Below are 19,678 nucleotides of genomic sequence, written 5' to 3' on the forward strand. Positions count from 1 at the left end.
AGTATCTGATACATAACATATTACAGAAAATATAAGAAAAATATCTACTATACAAGCCATAATATATTCATGTATCAGGACATAGCATTCAGATTTTCAGACCTGTGGAACATTCTGTCACAAAGCAAATGATACGAAGTCAATATTACAACACTAAAATTATAGAAATAAGTGCAGAGACAATGTAAATTACTAGAATTAAAAATAGCAAGTTTACCTCTTCAAAAGCAAAGAGAAAAAAAAATTCAGAGTCTAAATGTACGAAGAGTGAGCCAACTCGAAAAACTCAAAATGACGGGTACAGATAACACAAAATCAATCAGCCACATCAACCACAGTATTTAAGGATATGTTGATCCATGAAAGGGGAAAATAATGAAAAAATATTAGGACCTAAGCTTACGATGTGGGGATCGACCCATGAATCCAAAGCACACTGACCAGCAAAAAATGTTTTGACATTACAAAATGAATAAAGTATTAGTTGAAAACAGTCTTGGTTGCAATTTTAGTTTTTTTTATTTATCAAGTACACTTTTCACCTTATTTAGTTGTCTTCAGACTGATCTTAATTTGATATTTCTTAGGATGATCCTTTAGACAGTGTAGCTAAAGGGCATCTTCGAGTACGTCAGGCCAACATTGCCTTCGTTAACCTCAGTAAATGCATTCTAGATGGATGTGAGTGACTTCAAGACCTGCATAACATGTACACATTCACAGGAGCAAATTATAGAATAAGATAGGGTGTTAGTGGCTAATAGGTTCTACTCATTTAGTATCATGGTATGTATGTAACAAATTCTTAAGCACAGATGTATTACAAAACATAATAGTATAGTTCTATGAATGTGCAAGTACATTGTGTCATAGATTTAAACTCAGTCAACAGATAAGACAGCAAAATAAGATAAGCATCAGGAGAAGACCAAATAACCACAGGATAATGGAAAAGTGCAGGAGAAAATCTTATTGCAAACCTCAAAGAAATTGTAGGTATCTGGTAAAACTGAAAAAAATCCCCACAGATTAGAAGACAGCAATCATACATCCTCTGTATAAAAAAGGAAGTAAAACAGATCCCAAAGATTATCATGGGATCTCGTTATTGTCAATAACATACAAAATTGTGTCTTTAGCCCTACTAAACAGAGCAGAACCTCAGCTGGATTGAAAACTAGGCAAATACCAAGGTGGATTTAGAACAAGTCGATCATGTGTAGAACAAATCCTTAACTTCAAAAATTCAATGGAATATTTGCATAGTACTTCAAACAAAAGTTGTGTCATCACATTTGTCGACTTTGAAAAAGCATATGACAGTACAGACCGAGAATCCCTTTTTGAAGTGTGAGCAGAATGTGGACTAGATCCAAAGACAAAAGACATCATAAAAGAAACACTTACAGAGACCAAATCCAAAGAAAAATGTATGGGAGAATTGAGCACAGAATTTGAAATAGACGCAGGAGTATGACAAGGGGATGGGCTGTCCCCAGTGCTCTTCAGTTGTGCTCTTCAAAAAGTTGTTTGAGAATGAAGAAAAGCAGGTGCACCAGCACACAGACTGGGACCAAAATGTAAGGGCATAGATTTAGACTGTTTAGCATTTGCTGATGACATGGCACTGATCACCCAAGACATTACCAATGCACAGAAACAGCTAGAATTATTGCAAGAGCGGGCAGCAAAAATTTGATTAGAAATATCTTTTGAAAAAACAAAATTTTTGACTGACATCAAAGATGCACCTTCTGATCTCAGAACTGGTAATAACTACATTTCTCAAGTAAAAGAATTTAAATATTTAGGTGAATGGATTGCAGAAAATTGTAATGAAAAGAAATCTATCAGATAAAGAGTCCAGAAAATGAAGATGGCATTTCAGTTAACAAAAAACGTTTACAACAAAAAGAGTCTCTAGTGGAACTGCAAAATATGACACTACACAACTGTAATTAAACCCGAAGCTCTCTACACATCTGAGACACTAAATCTTCAACACATAACACTAAAAGGGGAATTAGATGTGAAAGAACTTAAAATAATGAGGAAATCCTAGGACCAAGAACTAAAGATGGTGTGCATTATCCAAAACCAAATGCAGAAATATATAAAAATATCTCCAAAATAACAGACACAATGTGCCTGAGAAGAATCCAATTCATGGGGCATTTAGAAAGAATGGCTTCAGGTTAGTGCACAAAATCCATACATTTTTAAAGAACAAAACTACAAGACCAAACTGGTATAAACAGACAGAAAAAGACCTGAGAGAATTAGGGTCTCCAAATCTACATGACAGAAATGAAATCAGAAAAATCACAAACACATGGGGTTTTGAGGAAGAAGAGAGAAAAACTAGCCAACATATGTGGTCTGCACATTGAAAACTAGTCCATTCATTGTATATGAAGGAAGGCCAACAAATGTTGATTACACATTGTCCTAAGTGATCCATCTGCGAAGAAGAAGAAGAAGAAGATAAGACAGAACTTTAGAAATCATAACATCTTGCATACTACGTTCCTGACAAACAAAGCACAATTATAGAGTTGTACGAACTGGCAAACATAGTGTACATTTTCTTTCACACTAGGGATCACTAAGCATCCATGTTCAAGGTTAAAGTACCTGAGATTTTACCAATTTGCTTTGCTTACCTGTATCTCCTTTATCTTTACACTTACAATTGGTAGTTCCACAAAAGGATATCCCTTTATTACTCCCACGCTATTTGTCAAGGAGGGAATGGATGGAGAATCAAAAGTATTTGGCTAGTGCAATTAAAATTGTTATGCAAATAGAGGAAGTAGACATAGTGACTTAGATACAGGGTTAATGGAGAGGTTTTTCCTCAGAAGTGCTATGGATGTTGATGTGTAGACCACACTCAGATATAGTGCTACTATCCACAAAGCTATGAGTGCAGGTTGGTGGGGCAAAGCAAAGTAGATGGCATCATTATAAGGATGGGAATGCCTCAGCTACCAGATGGTATTCATAGTAAGACATAATGTTAAAAGGGCCTGCACAGAAGTGAAGTGTTGCTAGATGGGTGTGGTGAAGGGAATGGAGCATAACTTTTTTGTGAACAGAGTGGCTCATGTGTTGATGACTTGTCTGGGCCTTTTGGGTAGGAACAGACTGAATTTTCCATCATCTACAGTAGATGCAGAGGGGGACATTGATGTGCCATCATTTGGGACAAGATTGCTCAATTTCTGTAGTGGAACAAGGAATTTTTGGCAATATATGGATATGGAAGTATTCCTCCATGCTGCTGAGGATACGCTGCAATCCTGCAGCTGGATTTTCTGAATAAACGTAACACAAAAATTGATTTTTCACAGAACACTATTAAACTCAGTGAGCCATTGTTCTACCTGGTAACAATCACTGGAGATGACACTTTGTTGTAAGGTTTGTAATCGAGAAGGTGGAACTGAACAATTTGTGTACACATTCATTAACTCTCAATTTGCATGATATGGTAATAACAGTTGTGCAGAAATTACTCTGGGTGAGCAAACAATATGTTGTCTATTATATATCTGTTGGAACACAATGACAAATTGGATACTTCACACTGTTCTGCACGTAGGAGTGTGGCATGCTGTACATAGGAGTGTGGCACTCTTGCATGAAGTAGACAGAAATAACATAGTTCCAATAAATAAAGACTATTTTTGCTCTGGCAAAATAGATATGCTAAAAGGATTATTGATTGCCAATATGAACATTTTGTCAAGGATGATTTACATAGGTTGATTGTGAAGACCTTCACCACAAGCAAAAACCGCCAGTGCATCTGCATTACACTAGCAAACACAGCTTTTAAGAGGGAAAGACAGAATAGCTATGGAAATTCTGTTAATACAATTCATGAATTTTTTCAGTCCTAGAGGCCCATGAACAGTGACACTTGTGACACAGCATCAAATCCCGTGTGTGTGTGTGTGTGTATGGTTTGAGGTTTTCGGGCGCTAAACAGCGTGGCCATCAGCGCCCAATCAAATCCCAATGGAGGATAATCCTCCTATGTACAAAAAACCATACACAGGTATCTCAGTACTTGCAAGCAATACTGCAAGAATTCACCAATCATAAGTTGAAGGATGACATTACTGAAGAGAGTCCATGGGGAGTGCCCATTGTAACTGTGCCAAAGCATTCATTAGATTGGGCAAATAAATACAGATTTTGTTGTGATTACCAATATCTGAATTGAAGAACAATGATGGAAGCATATCCTACATCAAATATAACAGAAACATTGGACAATGTTTGTCATTGTAAATAATTCTTCATGATTGGTTTAAAGAGTGGCTATCACCAATTTGAAGTAGTTCCAGAAGTCTAGCCAAATACTGCATTCACCATTCCATGGGGAACTGCTAATATTGGTGGCTGCCATTTGGGCTTAAGAATGCACCAGCCACATTCCAGAGGTTATTAGAATTGTGGTTTATTTGTCTCATGACATACACTTGCAATTCATTTGGTTTGCGAAGAGGAGACATGCCAAAAATTTATAATACTGTTAAAGTGATTTTTTATGCTAATAAATAATAGCACTAAAATAAATAATAAAACTATAATGATATCTCTTGGAACATAGAACATGTTGTATCCTGCTAAAATTTCCAGTTTGTCCTGCATGAATTCATACACAGAGTAATAATGTTTCAGTGTCAGTGCCTCATGTAGCTTTCATTTAAGTGGACCTAAATTCACCTGCATTCTCTTGTTCCCTTTTAATTTATTACAAACTTTCGTTCCCATATATTGAGGTCCATGGGCATACAGTTTGAGGCAATGGATGGGGAACATAAAACTGTCGTTTTTTCTAGTATCATATGAATAAACAAAATGGTTTCCCTCAAATAATTCATGTCTGGTGTACAAAAGGTAATAACCTCATATATAAAACATGGTTCTTTATGATTTGCACTGCACATATTTAGAATGATTTGTTTCTGTATTTTTAGTATCCACACTATGTTTGTCAAGTTAGCCAAAAAACAATCCCATACCTAATGATGGATTCAAAGTGCTGTTTTTCGTATGTCCGTGTCAGTTGCTGTTGATAACATTTGCATTCCAAAAGCAAAGGTGCTCAGTTTGCTTGCTAGGTATTCAATGTGTGCCTGCCAGCTCAAATTTCTTTCTACATTTAAACCTAAGACTTTGACTGAGTCGACTTCTATATCTTTGTTGTTATGAACAATCTTAATGTGTTCACATTTTGACTGTTTGGTTTTGAAATGCATTGTGTGAGTGTTAGATATGTTTAGATTTAACCCATTTAGCTGAAACCAAGTTTCTAAGGTACTGAGGGTACTGATCACAGATATGGGATTTTTTTCCAAATCCTGATTTTCAACTAAGAGAGAAGTATCATCTGTGAACAGAACTGATGGGGAGCTGGTATTGAATGTTAAGTTTTTAACTTAGAAAAGAAACAGGACTCAGTCTGGTATGTATCCTGAGGTATTTTTTCCAGACACAAAAATAATTTGCACCATTTAAAGGGATGCAAACTCTTTGCTTTCTCTTTGGTATGTTGGACTGAAGCCATTGTAGGGCACTGTTGCTAATGACATACTTTTCAAGTTTTTAAATAAGTGATGCATGGTTTACAGAATCAAATGCCTTTTTGAGGTCACAGAAAATTCCTGCCATCTTGTTTCTCTTGTCTAACAAAGTACTTATTTTCTCAATGAAACTGTTCACTGCATCTTTGCTGTTTTTCCCCCAGCTGGAAACCAAATTTATTGTTTAGAATAAACAGAATATTTTTTGATGAAGTTCTGGATTCAGGCAACAGCAAGTTTTCGAAATATTCTAGATATGACTGGGAGAATTGAGATAGGATGATAATTTCCCATGATCTCTCTTGATCCCTTCCTCAAGAGTGGTTTGACTTCAGCAAATTTCGGTACCTCTGGGAAACAGCCCTCTTACTTTAATAACTTTGGTGGATATTCCATCCCAACCTGCAGATTTTTTGTTGTTTAATGTTAGGATTGTATTTTCTATGTCCTTCACAGAAACTTTTAAAAAATTTGTAAAGTTTTCAGAGTTTTCATTTAGGCCAAAGAGATTCACTTTGTTGTAATAATGTATTACATCTACAGCAGACCTCACTACATTTGCAAACAATTCATTAAAGTACTCTGGTATATGAATTGGACTTAACAATAGTATTTCCTTCAATGTCAATTTTTGAAATTTCTTGGTTACAGGCTTTAACGCCAAACTCAGATTTAATGACTGATCACACAACTTTTGTCTTATCTTTATGGTTTAAAATTAGCCTGTTATTTAAAACTATTTTAAATATGGTTTTATAGAGTCTAATACATTCAATGAAATCAGTATCTTTATTATATTTTAATTCTCTTTGTAGTTGCCATTTCCTTCCACTGGAAATTTTTATGTCCTGGGTAATCCTCTATAATTTATTTGTCATTTTAATGCTGCAGTCTAGGTGGAAATGTTTCATTAAAGACACCAAGAAAACTATTTAGGAATTTCTCAAAGTTTTCATCACTTGAGTTACAATGATACAAAGGCCATTTGTTTCTCTTTTAGCTTATTACTAAATATTAGTACGTTTTCTTTGCTAAAATTCCTTCTCATATACAAAATGTTCCTATGTCTCTGTGGCAGCTCAATGAAAAATGCACACTGGTTTGAAATACCCAGATGTTAACAAAAATTATACACATCTTGATATACATATTCAATTACAACACTGTCAATAGAGGTTACTGATTGGCCATTGTCTCAGGTAGATTCAAAGAAATTCAATTTTAAACCATATTTCTTTACTAAGTCAGTGAATCTTGAAGCATAGCTACTGTTACATGTGATATCAACATTAAAATCAGTAACTATTACAATATTTTTCTTTTTTTCTCTGCAAAGGTCTTCGAGCATAATTCAAAGCTGATTTAAGAATAGTTCTGTTGTTGACTTCCCTGGGATTCTGTATACTGAGACTATTATAATATTTGCTATTGAGTCCACTATTTCCACACAATAACTCTCAAACACAAACTCTTCATTTAAATAGTTAAAACAATTTCTGGTCTCATAATTTATATCACTATGTAGAAGTATCCATGAACCACCATGTGACTTGTTTCTTCTGCAAAAGGTACTTGCTAGCATGTACTTCTCTATTTTGTTTAAAATTTTTATTTTGTACTCAGTAAACCAGTGCTCATTTAAAAAAAAACAACTCTAGTATTTGCACATTTTGACACAATTATTTCCAATTTGTCTATTTTGGAGTTTTGATTGTCTGAAGCATCGGTGTTTAAACCATTTATATTCCAATGTATAACATATCTGCCATGACTGTTACTAATAGGCTTTAGCATATTTCCCTTTCTTTTGTATGTGGTTTGAGATTTCTCATTGTACCATTACTATATAAAACTTTAAAGGGGCTTTAGTGGGCAGAATTTATTTCAATAGTATGTTCACTTTTAGTGTGATTTTGCATTTATTGTATGCTGTTTCAGTATGTAACTTTTGTCTGCTTTTCAGTGACAGACAGTGTGCTTTGCAGAACTTGTACTGTATTCAGCTCACTTATTTTTTACCTGAAGAATTGAGATGTCCATTTTCAGTGCACTGATTGTAAACTGTAACTCAACACACATTGATTCTATGCAGGGAATTCTTCCTTACAGTTTAAATACTTTTCCTTCTTAACAGCAAAATTGACATTATTTCATGAAGAAACTTGATGAACTATCACCTTGTCTGCCACCTTGATACCTTGATCCTAATGCCAATGACAATAATGATGATGATGATTATGATGATGATGAAAAAGTCTGTCATATATCGTTTTGTGCAAAACATAATCCTTAATTTTTTCATTTTGTTGATTTTGTGTATTCTTTTTAATCACATGTGTGCCATTTTTAACTAAAGATTTACATATTTGTTTGTAGTGTGTCTTGGATACAATTCATCAATTGATCAGAATAAAAAAATTCATATCATACTGGATACAACATTACAAGATGTGTCTTCTGAAGCAGTGAAGTATTTCACAAGAGCCCTGGAACTGCCAACAGTCTCTGCATCCTGTGGGCAAGAAGGTGATCTGCGGTATGTATGCACAGTGCACAGCATTAATGTTTACACTCATCTTCTCATTAACGTTACAATGTGTAAATTACAGTACAGAACTAATAAACAAAAAATGGGATAAATGGATATTCTGCTCTTAAGGGATGGCATTCTGAGGACAGAGACTGTTGATCAGTGAAAATAATGTGCAGTGGAGAGGACGTGCAAAAATAATGTGCAGTGGAGAGGACGTGCATTGGACAACAGTATGGAGACCGTTTTACACCTCTGCTGTCCCTCAAAAAATACAAAATAACCTACACTGCCTTTGCTCTGCAACTCTGAAAAGATGTCTGTACTCTTCACCAACACCAGCCATGCAAATAAACAATTCAAGATAACAGTGTTAACCACTGAAATGCATAGTTCCAAAATAATTCATCAGGAACTGTCATAAATTTAAGAACATAGACATTCATAAATTTTGCCTAGAACAGCATATTGAAGCATTTCACAAAAAATCTTTCATAATATTAAGTGTATATCGAGCACCTGCAGGTAACTTTAATCTGTTTGTAAACCACCTTGAAGCTGTACTGGCCCATTTAACAACCAAAACAAAGAAATAGTGGTTGCTGGTGATTTCAATGTAGATTTCCTTAAAGACTCTCCCAATAAGAACTTATTTGAGTTAGTAACACTATCATTCAACTTAATTCCCACAGTAAAGTTCCCCACTAGGATAGCCACTTGCTCACAAACAGCCATTGATAATATCTTTATAGAAAAGTCCAATGAACAAAATTATATTACAAAACCAATAGTCAATGGCCTCTCAGACCATGACATGCAGTTCCTTCTGTTAAATGTTAATACTGAACAGGATATAAAATCTGTTAAATCTGAGTTCAAGAGGGTAATCAGTAAGCCAAAAATTGATTATTTTAGGACACCCCTCAGAGACATTAACTGGACTGATGTTTACAGTGCTCATGGCATGATTGAAAAATATAACATTTTTGCTAATAAAGTGTTTACCTTATTTGAACACTGCTTTCCCCCAAAACTTACCAAGGTTAGAGCAAAGTCTACAAAGAAGCCATGGATTACTCGAGGAATAGGGGTATCTTGTAAATCAAAAAGAAAACTGTATCTGTCAATCCGAAACATTTCCAATGTTGATGCTATAGCACATTATAAGAAATACTGCAAAATATTAAAGACTGTAATACGGATGTCAAAGCAAATATATTACAAGGAAAAGATAGTCATATCAGATAACAAAATAAAGACAATATGGGATATAGTGAGGGAGGAGACCGGTAGAACCAGACATGAAGAGGAACAAATAGCATTAAGAGTAAATGATACATTGGTGACAGATGTGTATAGTGTTGCAGAACTTTTTAACAAACATTTTATAACTGTTATTGAAAAGATGGGGTTGTCAGGTTCAGTAGATGCTGCTATGGATTACCTTAGACCAGACATTTCAAGTAACTTCCATAATATGAATTTGACCCTCACTACCCCAACAGAAATAATGTCCATCATAAAATCTTTAAAATCAAAAACATCTAGTGGGTATGATGAAATATCAACAAAGTTAATTAAAGAATGTGATTCTGTGCTAAGTAACATATTAAGCTATCTGTGTAACCAGTCATTTATCAGTGGAATATTTCCTGAATGGCTGAAATGTGCTGAAGTTAAGCCACTGTTTAAGAAGGGAGATAAAGAAATAGCATCAAATTTCCGTCCAATTTCACTGTTGCCAGCATTCTCAAAAATTTTCGAAAAAGTAATGTACAGTCGTCTTTATAACCATCTTATCTCAAATAACATACTGTCAAAGTCACAGTTTGGATTTCTAAAAGGTTCTGATATTGAGAAGGCTATCTTCACTTACAGTGAAAATGTGCTTAATTCATTAGACAAAAAATTGCAAGCAACTGGTATATTTTGTGATCTGTCAAAGGCATTTGACTGTGTTAATCACAATATCCTTTTAAGTAAACTAGAATATTATAGTGTAACAGGAAATGCTGCAAAATGGTTCAAATCTTATATCTCTGGCAGGAAACAAAGGGTGTTATTAGGAAAGAGACATGTATCAAGCTATCAGGCATCTTCCAACTGGGAACTAATTACATGTGGGGTCCCACAAGGTTCCATTTTGGGGCCCTTACTTTTCCTTGTGTATATCAATGACCTTTCATCAGTAACATTACCAGATGCCAAGTTTTTTTTTTTTTTGCCGATGATACAAACATTGCAATAAATAGCAAATCAAGTGTAGTCTTAGAAAGATCAGCCAATAAAATATTTGTGGACATTAATCACTGGTTCCTAGCCAATTCTTTGTCACTAAACTTTGAAAAAACACACTACATGCAGTTCAGAACTTGTAAGGGGTGTCCCAAAAGTATATGTCTAACATACGATGACAAGAAGATAGAAGAAGTGGACAGTGTTAAATTCTTGGGATTACAGCTTGATAATAAATTTAACTGGGAGGAGCACACCACAGAACTGCTGAAGCGTCTTAACAAATCTCTGTTTGCAATGCGAATTTTGTCAGACATAGGGGATATAAAAATGAAAAAGCTGGCATACTATGCTTACTTTCATTCCATAATGTCATATGGGATTATTTTTTGGGGTAATTCATCAAGCCAAGCTAAAGTTTTCCAGGCACAAAAACGTGCAGTAAGAGTTATATGTGGTGTGAACTCAAGAACATCCTGCAGAAGCCTGTTTAGGGAACTAGGGATACTAACTACAGCTTCCCAATATATTTATTCCTTAATGAAATTTGTCATTAAAAATATATCACTTTTTCAAACCAACAGCTCAATTCATGGAATCAATACTAGAAATAAGAATAATCTTCACAAGGATTTAAAGTCACTTAGTCTTGTACAAAAAGGTGTGCATTATTCAGGAACACACATTTTCAATAACTTGCCAGCAGCAATAAAAAGCTTAACAACCAATGAAATTGAGTTTAAGAGAAGCCTAAAGGATTTATTGGTGGCCAACTCCTTCTACTCCATTGATGAATTTCTTAGTAAAACCAACTGATTTGTATATAAGTACAACATAACTTCTGCACAATTTCAGTGCAGTAATGTGTTCACTGAAAATTTGTGTGTCTGTGTCTGTGTGTGTGTGTGTGGTTGTGTGTAAGTATAATCTAACTTCTGCACCATTTCAGTGCAGTAATGTGTTCATTGTAAATAAGTATTTCAGTAGTTGTATTACATGTTTATTACCTTACAAATAAATAAAAAACTTTTTTATTTTAAATTCAGTGCATTAGTATTTGTAAAATGACTCTTAGTGTTCATTAAAAAATGACGATCATTCCACTTGGGACCTGTGGAATGGTACATTAGCTTATTTGTTTTAGTTGTAAATATTTGTCATGTATTGTTGTTTTTCTGACATGTTCCACATCCTGGAGGACCTCCTCACTACGGATCAATTGGAATGAAAGTAAATCTAATCTAATATAATCTAAAACTGACACAGAAACTGTTTTATTTGGATAAATGGAATAGGCAGACACTCACTTTCACCAATTTGATGCATATCACACAGATGTATTTGTCTGAGAGAATGTTTCTCACATCAGGAAAAAGAGCAATAGCTTTAAAGCTCCTCTGAGAGAATGTTTCTCACATCAGGAAAAAGAGCAATAGCTTTAAAGCTCCTGTCACACATCATTCATATGTAACAGGAAAACCTGAAAAGTGCTCGTCCTGACAGAAAAAATGACAAATTATGGTTCCAGACAAGTTTTATTTTTCTAATATCAATCCATCAATGTTCCAAAGCCATTATTCCCTCTCTGTAGTGTTCCTCTGGAAGTGCTGCAAGGTACAATATATATAACCACAATTGTTCTTTGGTTGCTCAAAAAGCGCTGACTGCTCAGGAATTTCTTCAATTTTGAGAATAGATGGAAGACCAAGGGAGACAAATATGGGGAATATGGTGGATGTTCCAGCACTTCATAATGCAAATCCCTCAATTTCCCTATTGCCAAGACACTTTTGTACACAGTGAGCACAGATAGCACCCAGTTTGCACAAAGCTTTCTTACATTCAATTCCTGGTGCAAGATGTGACCAACACATTCGTTTGATATCCCTAGAACATTAGCAACTTCATTCACCTTTATTTATCGATCTTCCAAAATTGTATTAAGGGCTTTGTTGATGATTTCTGGTGAGCTTGCACTTTTTTGATGTCCTTCAAGTGGATCATCACGGATGCTTTCATTGTCACGTATAAACTTTGCTGCTCATTTCTTCATGGTGGAATTTGAAGGCAAAGAGTTGCCATACTTGTTTGCAAGCCCCAAATGAATTTTGGTCAGTGCTGAACCTTCATTTACAAAGAATTTAACCACTGCACAACACTTAGTTTTCTCCATTTACAACACCAGGCACACAACTGCTTCAAATGACTGCCTACATTCAACGCCTACCTGGGATGATTTGCAATTTTACGTGATGTCTACTAACACATGTACCCATGTGAGGGGGAAAATGTCACAGAAGTACTGCTGCAATCTATGGGCGAGGATGAGAACTTTTCAGACAGCACGCACATACACAGACACAATGTCTGCTTGTGTCTGTGTATGTGCGGATGGATATGTGTGTGTGTGCGAGTGTATACCTGTCCTTTTTTCCCCCTAAGGTAAGTCTTTCTGCTCCCGGGATTGATTGGAATGACTCCTTACCCTCTCCCTTAAAACCCACATCCTTTCGTCTTTCCCTCTCCTTCCCTCTTTCCTGATGAAGCAACCGTTTGTTGCGAAAGCTTGAATTTTGTATGTTTGTGTTTGTGTGTCTATCGACCTGCCAGCACTTTTGTTTCGTAAGTCACATCATCTTTGTTTTTAGATATATTTTTCCCATGTGGAATGTTTCCCTCTCTCTCTCTCTCTCTCTCTCTCTCTCTCTCTCTCTCTCTCTATATATATATATATATATATATATATATATATATATATATATATATATATATATATATATATAAAGAAAGATGATGAGACTTACCAAACAAATGCGCTGGCAGGTCGATAGACACACAAACAAACACAAACATACACACAAAATTCTAGTTTTCGCAACCAACGGTTGCCTCGTCAGGAAAGAGGGAAGGAGAGAAACATTCTACGTGGGAAAAATATATCTAAAAACAAAGATGGGTAACTTACCAAACGAAAGCGCTGGCATGTTGATAGACACACAAACATACACACAAAATTCAAGCTTTCGCAACCAGCGGTTGCTTCATCACGAAAGAGGGAAAGACAAAAGGATGTGGGTTTTAAGGGAGAGGGTAAGGAGTCATTCCAATCCTTACCCTAAGGTATGTCTATCCGCTCCCGCGATTGGAATGACTCCTTACCCTCTCCCTTAAAACCCACAACCTTTCGTCTTTCCCTCTCCTTCCCTCTTTCCTGATGAAGCAACCGTTGGTTGTGAAAGCTTGAATTTTGTGTGTGTGTTTGTGTTTATTTGTGTGCCTATCAACATGCCAGCACTTTCGTTTGGTAAGTTACCCATCTTTGTATATATATATATAATAGAGGGAAACATTCCACATGGGTAAAATATATATAAAAAACAAAGATGTTGTAACTTATCAAAGAGAAAGTGTTGGTCTCTTGATAGCCACAATAAAAAAACACACAAACAAATTTCAACCTTTCGCAACCCAAGGTTGCTTTATCAGGAAAGAGGGAAGGAGAGGGAATGAGAAAAGGATGTCGGTTTTAAGGGAGAGATAAGGAGTCATTCCAATCCCGGGAGCGGAAAGGCTTACCTTATGGGGGAAAAGGACAGGTATATACTGGCGCACACACACACACACATCCATCTGCACACATACAGACACAGGCAGACAAACCCACATCCTTTCGTCTTTCCCTCTCCTTCCCTCTTTTCTGATGAAGCAATCATGGGTTGCGAAAGCTTGAAATTTATGTGTGTGTTTTTTATTGTGTCTATCAACAGACCAATGCTTTCTCGTTTGGTAAGTTACAGCATCTTATGCCACCTTCCTCGACGTTGACCTCCATCTGTCCAATGGCCAGCTTCACACGTCCGTCCACATCAAACCCACCAACAAGCAACAGTACCTCCATTATGACAACTGCCACCCATTCCACATCAAACGGTCCCTTCCCTGCAGCCTAGGTCTTTGTGGCAAACAAATCTGCTCCAGTCCAGAATCCCTGAACCATTACACCAACAACCTGAAAACAGCTTTCACATCCCGCAACTACCCTCCCGACCTGGTACAGAAGCAAATAACCAGAGCCACTTCCTCATCCCTTCAAACCCAGAACCTCCCACAGAAGAACCCCAAAAGTGCCCCACTTGTGTCAGGATACTTTCTGGGACTGGATCAGACTCTGAATGTGGCTCTCCAGCAGGGATACGACTTCCTCAGATCCTGCCCTGAAATGAGATCCATCCTTGATGAAATCCTCCCCACTCCACCAAGAGTGTCTTTCTGCCGTCCACCTAACCTTCATAACCTCTTAGTTCATCCCCATGAAATCCCCAAACCACCTGCCCTACCCTCTGGCTCCTACCCTTGCAACCGCCCCCGGTGTAAAACCTGTCCCATGCAACCTCCCGCCACCACCTACTCCAGTCCTGTAACCCGGAAAGTGTACATGATCAAAGGCAGAGCCACGTGTGAAAGCACCCACGTGATTTACCAACTGACCTGCCTACACTGTGAAGCTTTCTATGTGGGAATGACCAGCAACAAACTGTCCATTCACATGAATGGACACTGGCAGACAGTGTTTGTTGGTAATGAGGATCACCCTGTGGCTAAACATGCCTTGGTGCACGGCCAGCACATCTTGGCTCAGTGTTACACCATCCGGGTTATCTGGATACTTCCCACTAACACCAACCTGTCAGAACTCTGGAGATGGGAACTTGCCCTTCAGTATATCCTCTCTTCTCGTTATCCGCCAGGCCTCAACCTCCGCTAATTTCAAGTTGACGCCACTCATACCTCACCTGTCTTTCAACAACATCTTTGCCTCTTTACTTCTGCCTCGACTGACATCTCTGCCCAAACTCTTTGCCTTTACAAATGTCTGCTTGTGTCTGTGTATGTGCAGATGGATATGTGTGTGTGTGCATGAGTGTATACCTGTCCTTTTTTCCCCCTAAGGTAAGTCTTTCCGCTCCCGGGATTTGAATGACTCCTTACCCTCTCCCTTAAAACCCACATCCTTTCATCTTTCCCTCTCCTTCCCTCTTTCCTGATGAAGCAACCATGGGTTGCGAAATCTTGAAATTTGTGTGTGTGTTTGTGTGTTTTTTTATTGTGTCTATGTACCAGTGCTTTCTCGTTTGATAAGTCACAGCATCTTTGTTTTTTAATATATATTGTTACAGAGAAGGATACTATATCTGTAATTCAGCAAAAGTTAATAATGTGAATTAAAGAACTGCAACTATGTAATTGGAAAGTTCTGGCTGAAAGCCAATAATTTAAGAATAATGGTAACACTGCTACTAACAATAAAGAGGACACTGAAGAGGGAATGCCAAGATAATTAGCTGGACAGACTTTCATGATAATGAGAGACCTAATTACCCATGTGGGCAATGAAAGGAGGGTTTGAGGACATACTGAGAGTGAAGGAGTAGGAAAGTAGCAACGAGGGAAGACTTTTGTAAAAGAAATGGACTAACAATTGGCAACACTTGGTATAAGAAGGAACATCATTTAACATAATGTAGTCATGATCTTTTGAGTAAATCTGTGGTAGACTACATGATATGTGACCACAACAAAAGGAGTACAGTCATGGATGTCATAGTAACACTTCCTGTAGCCAACACTTCCTGTAGCCTCAAGTAGTAATCACCATGTTTTAGTTGTGACAGTGAGAGGGATTAAATAGGAAAAGTGGGCAGAAAGGCATGAAAGGAGGACAAGAGTGTGGAAGTTGAAAGAAGAGATATCCAAAAAAGAATTTCAGAAAATAATAAAGAACAGTATAACAAAGGATGAAACACAGTCAGTAGAGGAACTGGGAAAGTTCGAAACAATGATGGTGGAAGCAGCAGAAAAATTGTGTTGTGGAACCAGTAACAAGAAAAATTAAAAAGATAGCACCCCTGTGAAATAATAGAGTAAGGGAGAAAGTTACAAAGAAAAACAAAGAATTCCTTATATGATTACAGAGGAAACAAGAAAGGAATACACTGAGAAGAAGAAAATGGCTAAGAGACTGATAGAGCAAAGAAAAGGAAATAGATAGAAGAGTGGAGGAAAATGACAGAAGCAGGCAGTGAGGAGAGTAAGAAGGTCCTGTAAGGAATGGCCTAGCATAAGAAGAGAGGCATGATGAAAATAGTCAGGATTATCAATAAAGAAGAAAATGAAGCTGAGAATGCACAAGAAATCAAGGAGATGTGGAAGTAATATTTCAAGGAGTTAGTAAACTCCAATGGAAATGTGGAGGAGGAACATGAAGAACCTTGAGATTTAAAGGATGTCAAGACGGATATAATATGGACAGAATAAGAGGGAGCAATAAAATTAGGAAAGGAGGAAAAGTGCCTAGACTGGATGATGATAGTAGCTGGTATTGGTGCATGTTGCATATCTGAATGAAGAGAACAGTACAGAAAGGAAAAAGGGCATCTGAAGACTGGAAAAAATGAGATCATAGTACCAGTTTTTATGGAGGATTTGCAGGGAATTGTGAAAATTTTAGAGGTATTTTTATGTGTCATCCTTACTAAAGTATTTTAGAAGATCTTGTAAAAGAGGGTACAGGAAATAGTACAAGGAGGTTTGAAAGAGTAACCATGAGAGATTAGACAAGAAATATTGACTGGCTCTAATTTTTGGCATAAGGCAGTGCTAAGTGAGACACTAGAAATACTGTAAAGTTTTAGGAATGGTGTTCTTGGACATTGAGAATATGTATGACAGTGTGAAAAGAAGCAAGATCTGGAATTCCTTTAGAAAAGAGGGATTGGAAGGCTGACTATGTAGAAAAAATATAAAGGAAAAGTTTCAAGAAAATGTAGGTTTTTCACATGTAGGTGATGAGAAGGAGAGGCACAAAAACTAAACATAAAGGAGGAAGTGGGTGGACATTATGTATTGAAACTTAGTTCAAAAAAAATTTGAAGTGATGGTGACAGTGAGGAAAAAGATGAGAGGAGCAACAGATATACATATTAGAGGGGCAAGTGTTATAGAAAATGGCAAGTTTCAGATACCTATGGAGCATAACAAAAAACAGCAAGAGAAATGATAAGGAGATTAATGAAAGAGGAAGGCAAGTCCATTGATTCGAAGTGTAAGAAGCTTGGTTTGGAACAGGGTACCACCCAAAAGCAAGCAGTGTGTATTATCCTCCAGTACTGACATATGCATCAGAAACATGGCTAATGAAGAAAAGGCAAGACAGCAGGATACAAGCTTGTTATATGAAATCTGAAGAAGTATGATAGGATTTGCTACGATGGATAGAGTAAAGAACAAGACAGTAAGAGAAATAGTGGAAAAGAAGCCATTGCAAGAGACTATAGAAGAAACAAAATTACTGCCTAATGGTCACAGTTATCAGCCAGGCTTCCCCAGTCTTCATTCTCACTGCCTACTTATCTTCCCTCACCCTCTCCACCCAACACACCTTAGTCAAGCTGCAGAACTGTAGTCCCATACAGAATATTCATTCAGCACAATATAGTCATATGTGCATATGTATATGTGTATATACAGTGTGAACCGTGGACCTTGCCATTGGTGGGGAGGCTTGCGTGCCTCAGCGATACATGTTGCCGTACCGTAGGTGCAACCACAATGGAGGGGTATCTGTTGAGAGGCCAGACAAATGCGTGGTTCCTGAAGAGGGGCAGCAGCCTTTTCAGTAGTTGTAGGGGCAACAGTCTGGATGATTGACTGATCTGGCCTTGTAACACAAACCAAAACGGCCTTGCTGTGCTGGTACTGCGAACGGCTGAAAGCAAGGGGAAACTACAGCCGTAATTTTTCCCGAGGACATGCAGCTTTACTGTATGGTTAAATGATGATGGTGTCCTCTTGGGTAAAATATTCCGGAGGTAAAATAGTCCCCCATTCAGATCTCCGGGCGGGGACTACTCAAGACGACGTCATTATCAGGAAAAAGAAAACTGGCGTTCTATGGATCGGAGCATGAAATGTCAGATCCCTTAATTGGGCAGGTAGGTTAGAAAATTTAAAAAGGGGAATGGATAGGTTAAAGTTAGATATAGTGGGAATTAGAGAAGTTTGGTGGCAGGAGGAACAAGACTTTTGGTCAGGCGAATACAGGATCATAAATACAAAATCAAATAGGGGTAATGCAGGAGCAGCTTTAATAATGAATAGGAAAATAGGAGTGTGGGTAAGCTACTACAAACAGCATAGTGAACGCATTATTGTGGCCAAGATAGACACAAAGTCCACGCCTACTACAGTAGTACAAGTTTATATGCCAACTAGCTCTGCAGATGATGAAGAAATTGAAGAAATGTATGATGAAGTCAAAGAAATTATTGAGATAGTGAAGGGAGATGAAAATTTAATAGTGATGCGTGACTGGAATTCGGTAGTAGGAAAAGGGGTAGAAGGAAACGTAGTAGGTGAATATGGATTGGGGCTAAGAAATGAAAGAGGAAGCCGCTTGGTAGAATTTTGCACAGAGCACAACTTAATCATAGCTAACACTTGGTTCAAGAATCATGAAAGAAGGTTGTATACATGGAAGAACCCTGGAGATACTGACAGGTTTCAGATAGATTATATAATAGTAAGACAGAGATTTAGGAACCAGGTTTTAAATTGTAAAACATTTCCAGGTGCAGATGTGGACTCTGACCACAATCTATTGCTTATGAACTGTAGATTAAAACTGAAGAAACTGCAAAAAGGTGGGAATTTAAGGAGATAGGACCTGGATACATCATATACATCTACTCTCTGTAAACCACTGTGAAGTGAATGACAGAGGGTAAGAACCAGAGGGTATACAAAGTTTCAGGGAGAGCATAAGAGAACAATTGACAGGAATGGGGGAAAGAAATACAGTAGAAGAAGAATGGGTAGCTTTGAGGGATGAAGTAGTGAAGGCAGCAGAGGATCAAGTAGGTAAAAAGACAAGGGCTAGTAGAACTCCTTGGGTAACAGAAGAAATATTGAATTTAACTGTTGAAAGGAGAAAATATAAAAATGCAGTAAATGAAGCAGGCAAAAAGGAATACAAACATCTCAAAAATGAGATCGACAGGAAGTGCAAAATGGCTAAGCAGGGATGGCTGGAGGACAGATGTAAGGTTGTAGAGGCTTATCTCACTAGGGGTAAGATAGATACTGCCTACAGGAAAATTAAAGAGACCTTTGGAGAGAAGACAACCACTTGTATGAATATCAAGAGCTCAGATGGAAACCCAGTTCTAAGCAAAGAAGGGAAAGCAGAAAGGTGGAAGGAGTATATAGAAGGTCTATACAAGGGCGATGTACTTGAGGACAATATTATGGAAATGGAAGA

At 37.2% G+C, this 19,678-nt stretch overlaps 1 protein-coding gene across 1 annotated transcript in view; it reads left to right on the forward strand.

Annotated features, from left to right (window-relative positions):
* The window catches only part of LOC126183845 (ionotropic receptor 25a), a 442,093-nt gene that overhangs the window by 90,390 nt on the left and 332,025 nt on the right, over positions 1-19,678 (forward strand). Inside the window, exon 4 of the mRNA XM_049926116.1 lies at positions 7,974-8,133. Coding sequence (XP_049782073.1) covers positions 7,974-8,133 — 160 coding nt within the window. The remainder of the gene's footprint in view (positions 1-7,973; positions 8,134-19,678) is intronic.

This window comes from Schistocerca cancellata, chromosome 1 (genome assembly GCF_023864275.1).
Source record: "Schistocerca cancellata isolate TAMUIC-IGC-003103 chromosome 1, iqSchCanc2.1, whole genome shotgun sequence".
Lineage (NCBI taxonomy): Eukaryota > Metazoa > Arthropoda > Insecta > Orthoptera > Acrididae > Schistocerca > Schistocerca cancellata.